The sequence below is a fragment of the Camponotus floridanus genome, unplaced genomic scaffold (assembly GCF_003227725.1).
Source record: "Camponotus floridanus strain SB8 unplaced genomic scaffold, Cflo_v7.5 scaffold62, whole genome shotgun sequence".
Classification (NCBI taxonomy): Eukaryota; Metazoa; Arthropoda; class Insecta; order Hymenoptera; family Formicidae; genus Camponotus; species Camponotus floridanus.
The window spans coordinates 10,957-18,257 of record NW_020229792.1 but is presented as its reverse complement, the minus strand read 5'-3'; the positions used below and the strand labels follow the sequence as shown (position 1 = coordinate 18,257).

Here is a 7,301-nt window from a genome sequence, read left to right as displayed (position 1 = left end):
CATGCGGCACATTTTACGCGATGAAACGTCAGCACTGTAAATAGAAGCGCTTCGGGTAGGATACCGGTGGTCTTCGTGCTGCGCATCCATCTTATTACACGCGATCGGAGTCATCCGGAGTTGATTAGAATCTTCAGATCGACGTCTCTCTCATCGGAGCCTGCTTAGATCGTCGAAGCAATCGCGAAAATGACCAGCTCCCCGGTGCTAAATCCGGTAAGTGTTCTTATTTTGTCGCTTTTTTTCTCCCTTTAATGAGATTTCCATTGATCCACAAAGTACCCGCATTGCTGATGCTTAAAGCAAGTGCGCATCCTTACTTTATTATTAATCGCTCATTAGCAGCCTTAGCTGTCATCGTAATTATTATATTTATGAATTATACGTATAATATATAATTGCTATTAAAAATTACAAATTATATGATTGTCATTATAAATTATATTCATGATATGTTATTTAAAATCAGAAAATGCTTATCATGGTTTATCTTATTATGAAAGATGTATGTTATGAGAATTTTGTTTTAATTATTGTTATTTGTAATTAATATTCAGAATTAGTGTTATTTGTAATTAATATTCAGAATTAAGATGTCAAACTTGGAGTCTCTGTTATTGCTATTTTTAGAAAATTGTTTGTTTGTATCTTGAAATTTGGCATTTAACAACAGGAAATCCCATACGTGGGACAAGTGGAAGGAGGCTTGAGAGCAGGTACTATGCTGACAATACGGGGTGAAGTACCGCCACAGGCTGTACGATTTGCCGTCAATTACCAACTCGGACCAACATTAAATCCGAGGGACGACATAGCTATTCACGTGTCTCCGCGTTTCCCTGAAGGCTTTGTCACCAGAAACAGCATAGAATCGATGAACTGGGGCATGGAGGAGAACTCTGGTCCATTGTGGATTCAGCCTGGTCAGAAATTTGAAATGATGATCTTGTGCGATTATCACTGCTACAAGATTGCTATAAATGGCAGGCACTTCGCGGAGTTCGCTCATCGATTACCATTCATAAAAGTTACTCATCTGGTTATCGATGGCGATGTCGAGATACACTCCATTACTTATGAACAAGTATCGGTTGATCCGCCGAAGTCCCCTGCTACAGCACCAGATGATGTATCAGCTGCTAATTTTGGACCACCCCGTAAGAAACCATATGCTTGTTTTCTAAATATAATTGTAACATCTCAATATTATAATTTCATGAATCAGTTAAATTCTTATTCTTCTTAATCAGCTCCTGGTGGATTGTATCCAACGATTCAAGGCGGATATGGACCTCCTCCTCCAACTGGTTATGGACCTCCTCCTCCATCTGGTTATGGACCTCCCCCGCCGACTGGTTATGGTCCCCCTCCTGATGCTTATGGTGGTCCTGGTGGTTACAATCCACCTAGAGGCTATGGGTATGGTCAGCCTGGTCCCGATAAACCAGAAGAAGAAGGCATCTTTGGAGATTGTTTAGACAAAGTTGGATTAGCGATAGGCGGATTAGTGGCGGCCGGAGGAGTAGCTGCAGCCATGAATGCGATGAATGTAAAGATATATTTAAATTTACCACTATATTTATACAATATTTTAAAGGTCATTTAAAACTTAAACATTTTTCACGATTATTTATAGAAGAAGAAGGAAGAAGGTCATGACGAGAAAGATCATGAAAAAGCGGACGCTGCCAAGTCGAAGACGGAAAGTGAAAGTGGTTTCGGAAATTTAGCTGGGTCTCTTGGAATGGCTTTAGCTAGTAGTCTAGCAAGTAATGCCTTGCAAGGTAATACACAAGCACAGCAAGGTTATCCTGCTCAGCAGCAATCGAGCGGCGGTGGTGTATTGGGATCTATTTTTGGAGCCTTGGGTATATATTTATATAACTTGAATTTTTCAAAAACATATGGGATATAAGCAGGAATGTATCTTAAGATTTTTCAACTTTTACATGCATAGAATATTTGCGATTCCGAACAAAACAAATTCATTTCAAATGAAAACGATTTCTTCAGTAATTCTTAGCAAATATATATATATATATATATATATATATATATATATATATATATATATACAGGGTGGTCCCGAACGTTCCAGCCAGACTTTGAGATCTTATAGGAAATTTAATTCTGAACAAAAAATTTCGTATAAACATGGGTCGAAACATGCTTCCTTAAGAAGTTATCGCTCAAAAACCTCTGATGAAGAAAGAGCAAAAAGTGAAAAGAAAATGAAATAAAAAGAAAGTGAAACTAAAAAATTATTTTATTTTCATAAAAGAAAAAGATTTTTATTTTTTATTTTTATCGTTTTTTTCAAGAAATTTATTTAGTTTCATTTTCTTTTTATTTCATTTTCTTTTCACCTTTTGCTCTTCCTTCATCAGAGGTTTTTGAGCGATAACTTCTTAAGAAAGCATTTTTCGATCCATGTTTATAGAAAATTTTTTTCAGAATTAAATTTCCTATAAGATCTCAAAGTCTGGCTGGAACGTTCAGGGCCCCTGTATATATCGTGATTCTATAAGAGCTAGAAAATCTGTAAATGCTCTCTCTCTCTGCCGTGACTGGTCGAGTGATATCATCGCGTTGGAATTATTGTCAAGGACGGGATTGTTTCTCAGACCAGATAAATGGATAGATGATTATCTGTATAAGATACATTCCTGATACTAAGCTGATCTAAGATTAGAGCAATTTATAGTGTGACTGTCTTTCATTTTTTATATCGATGATATTAGGTGGTGGAGGAGGCTCTCAACAACCTGCCTATTCTTCAAATCAACCGGCCACCGGTGATGGCCTAGGCGGAACGTTAGGATCTATACTTGGTGGTGTTCTCGGCGGTGGTGGAAGCCATCAGCAACCAGCGTATCAACCATCGGGAGGATACGGCGGCTATCAACCGTCAGGTGGCTATCCGGCATCCGGCGGTCAGAGTTCTGGTGGATCGGATCTTTTATCGGGAATAGGATCTGCCTTATTTAGTTCGGCTTTGGACGGTTTAAGCAAACGTGGAAAAGATGTAAATACTGAACTTCTGACTTTAACAACATATATAATTAAAAAATACGGAGCAAGATTTAATCTTTCACATTTTTTCTTCTGTATAGAAATCTCATGATGAACATCATTCCGGACCACCGCCAAGTTATGAGCCTCCTCCACCAAAACCAGCTCCGCGTCCAGAAACTCCACCGTCTTCAGGTGGGAAGAAATTAACAGCAGATGAAATTTCAAAGGGACTAGGACTGGATGATTAAACGCGCGTCAACAACGCGGAAATAAGCTTTAGCCTACAAATACACGCACCACACAGTGTAATGATTTTATGCTCTCTTGTTGCTTGAAAACGTAATTTCTATATAATATCATGAATCTTGTTTGTTAAAATATGATGTACTCGTTCGTCCTTTGTCTCAATAGATTTTTAATCGTACTGGCATATATGCTGGCTATACTCGTATATGAGATATAGAAATGCAAGCGAATATTTTTCAATATATTATATAAATACATTGTATAATTGATATCAATTAGATATTTAAGTTCGTTCCAAAATTGCTTTTAAAGGTTGCATATCTTTTAGATAGAAAACAGAAATCAAATATATACCTTTATGATGCCTTCCGTGAAATAATCCATAAATGATAATTATACAAACATAGGAATGAGAAGTTAATGTATTTTTTAAGATTATATTTTTATAAGCATGTTTTATTGTTTTATAAGAGAAAATGTGTTGTCTAAAGAGAGAGATATCTAATATAGATGCCTTAACTATATGTATATTTATATATAAATTGCACTGATAACATATAATCGTTATTTATTATTTAAATCAAAAAGTTAAATATATACACATTTTATTGCAAATAAAATGCATTAAATTTGTTGTAGAAATCTTATTTTCTCGTCTTTCAAGATCAAAAACTTCCGAAATATTTTCAATATCGCATTATGCTTTTGTGAAATGTATTACAAACTTAATAAAATATTAAATAATCGTGAGAAATACTCTAAGACAGAAGTTTTTTTTATAAAACTTAATTAAATAATTGTTATACATAAATCAATCTCAAAAAAATGCCTCGAGATCTCTATCTTTTTCTTACATTTCCCAGATATTCCTAGTAGTAATATTTATAATATTTATAATACAATATATTTAATATTCCTGTATATTCAAATTTTCAGCTTACGTATGTCTGATTCATGTTGTCAGCCTACTTTACGAAGTTTCATAAAATTTATTAATTTTACATATTTATTATCTATCTCAGATTTGTAAGCAATATACTTCATATAATTTCATTTTATCTAAATTATTAAAAAATGTTAAAATTATTTTAATCGAAAGAATAAATTTACAAGTTATTCGAAAAATAATTAAAAGATGAAAGGGTAACACATATAGTGCCGCTATAAAGAACAGATCTTTTACTTATCATTTGAAATTTAAACAGCAATTGATTTTCTGTCATGTGGTTCAATAACGTTAGTGTTTAATAAACGTTTAATTCGTTTATAACATTACATAGGCGGAAATGAGCTTGTAAAATATTCAATATCTACAACTTTTTTTATCTAATTTACTTAGAAAATTATAAAGATCATATATACTTTAATAAAGATTTTATCTTATTACGTTATTCGCTTATTACATATTACATTTTACGGGACAGATCTTTATTTCTGACTGACCAATTAAACGATATCCTATTCCAAGGATGATCACGCTAAATCTCGTAAAACCATCGATATTAATAGTATCTCATCAGTAAATATGCTTTCGAATGTTCCACTTTATATAGCAAATTTTTTATATTATTTTATTATAGTTTTCATAACAGCAAAATATTTAATGTTTGATGTTTTATATGTATATATAATATAATATGCTAAATTATAAAGTGTAACATAATTATAAAGTATTACTATTATTAATCGATTTATATATAATTGCAAGTTATTCTGAATTACTATGCATTATTATTCAACGCATCTTCTTCTTCAAATCTTTGCAGTGTTATAATCTGTCGCATTCCCAAAACCATAGGGACTCGTGCTTCTTCCTTCTTATAATTTATATCATTCTTTCATCTTATTCAATACATGTAATAATTATTATAACATAATATAATATAATTATTATATTAATAATTAATAATTATTAATACAATAATTATAATTACGGTATCTCTCTTTGTCTGACTCTTTCCCTTTGACCTATCCGGCATGGGTGACCCTGCCAGTAATTAAGGCCAGTGTTCATATAGTTTTATATTTAAGATCGTTATAAGTAAAATTTAAAAAAATGTTTGTTATTTCATTAAAACTGAACAGAATCTTAAGATGCGATTTAAGACCATATTTAAAATGATTAAATATGAAAACAAATCGTATGAATATTGGCCTATATTACCGCCGGCATAGCTCTCCGGATCATTAGAGTACTCAAACCTCCTCACCCGGCAAATGCCTTCGTTAAGGTAGAGATACCATCGAGGAGGTAAATTTTTTTTCATTTTATTTTATTTTAATAGTGTAGCTTATTCAAATTTTCCAAATAGAAAACATAATATAAAGAATTTATAAAATATATATAATTATATAATTATAAAATATTATAGTGTATAATTACATAGTTTGCAATTATATAAAATATATTACAAAATATATATTATAATTATAGTACAAATTATAAATTGGTGATGCTATCAACATCAAATAAATATATATTCGAATTTATTCAAATATTTTCAAAAATAATAATAATACGGATAATGATGTTGAGAGCATTAACACACGCGCTTACAATAATACTATATATATATGAAAAAGAAAACTCGAAGAGTAAGATAATTTTTCGAAAAATGAAGATATTGCAAGATATATTTTCAATTTTCCGATTTTTATTCAAGATTTATTCTCTATTCTAAATTATAATAAAGTTATAAATAACTTTACACAAAATTTTATTATCATTTTCATAATAGTATAACTTGATATATAATATTTTATTTTGACGATATTTTAGTTCGAAATACAATATAAAAAGTTATAAAATATAAATTATAAAATTAATTTAATATATAATAATACAATCAAATTGAAAATATATAATGTATAACAATAACAATAATAAAATATATATGTACATAATACATATATATAATACATAAAATTATTAATATATAAAATTTTACATTATTGTTAATACATAAAATTGATAGTACATAAGATAATACATGAAATTTTTCGTTGAAAATATATAGTATATAATATATAATTGTAACAATAATAAAAAATACATTATATATACATTATATATAATACATAAAATAATACAAAAAATTATTATATACAATATATAAATACAATATTTTATTATATTACACAGAAAATATCAGAAATGCGTACAATGTAAAATTTAATAAAATTTTTTAGATTGGCGCTGATAATCTATCGCAACCAAAAGAATCATTAATAAATTTATCGATTATGTCTTTCAATAAGAAAAAGTACCCGGAATTTTAATACATTTTGTAAGGTTTTCTAAAAGAAATGTTTGATTACGCGGAAAAATAAGTAAAGCATCGATGTTACCCAATGATTAAATCAGAGAAAAAATCACAGTTTAAATTTCGCGAATGTATATGATGAATAAATAAATTGATAATAATAATAGTAATATTTAATTACAATACATATAATTTCTATAATAAAATCGGAATACAACGTGCGCACACGCAATATAATTATTATCATTTCATATGATAATAAAAATTTTGCAACATTAGAGGCGCATTTCATATAATTTGTAATTATAATACATGTAAGAAATCAAACGCGAATGCAAAATCTAATACTCGATTTCTTTTCAAATATACAATTTCATGTAAATTTTGCGATCAAAAATATATAAAAATATCTATCTTGTTTCGCGAACAATTGCAAGGACATTTACAGCTAAACTTAAGGCTAAACTGTAATATTCCTTAAAATAATCGCGTTATCGTCACGTTCAATAAAGGATAACTGGCCCAACGATTAAACCAGATCAAAATCCCTCTGCCGAGTGATACGCTGATTAATATCTGACAGAGAGAAGAACGATCTTTAAAGTGGAAAGCGACCTCAACTTGTTTTATTTCTTTTATTTCGGATTCTGCGGAATCGATTCGCAAAGGAAAGTTAAGTGATTCATTGAACATCAGAAGTCTCGCTACAGAAAGGAACGAATCCTCGATCTTCCTGATTGCTCCCGATAACAGTGATTTCGGCAGCGAATTAACGAC

General features: G+C 30.4%; 1 protein-coding gene across 2 annotated transcripts; it reads left to right on the top strand.

Moving 5' to 3' along the window:
- LOC105256810 (spidroin-2) lies at positions 1-3,688 on the top strand. 2 transcript variants are annotated; one of them, XM_011267046.3, is made up of 6 exons: positions 1-216; positions 674-1,157; positions 1,251-1,549; positions 1,640-1,868; positions 2,742-3,025; positions 3,114-3,688. In XM_011267046.3, the coding sequence occupies exons 1-6, from the start codon at positions 190-192 to the stop codon at positions 3,261-3,263; spliced, it is 1,473 nt and encodes a 490-aa protein (XP_011265348.1). In that variant the 5' UTR covers positions 1-189; the 3' UTR covers positions 3,264-3,688. The 2 variants fall into 2 exon arrangements, with proteins under 2 accessions (XP_011265348.1, XP_011265347.1); XM_011267045.3 differs by having other exon boundaries at positions 4-216; positions 1,637-1,868.
- Positions 3,689-7,301: the final 3,613 nt, after the last annotated feature.

Coding starts and splice junctions, on each gene's coding strand:
- LOC105256810 (XM_011267045.3), top strand. CDS start 190: ATGACCAGCTCCCCGGTGCTAAATCCG. Junction 217..673: donor GCTCCCCGGTGCTAAATCCG/GTAAGTGTTCTT, acceptor ATTTAACAACAG/GAAATCCCATACGTGGGACA. Junction 3,026..3,113: donor TAAGCAAACGTGGAAAAGAT/GTAAATACTGAA, acceptor TCTTCTGTATAG/AAATCTCATGATGAACATCA.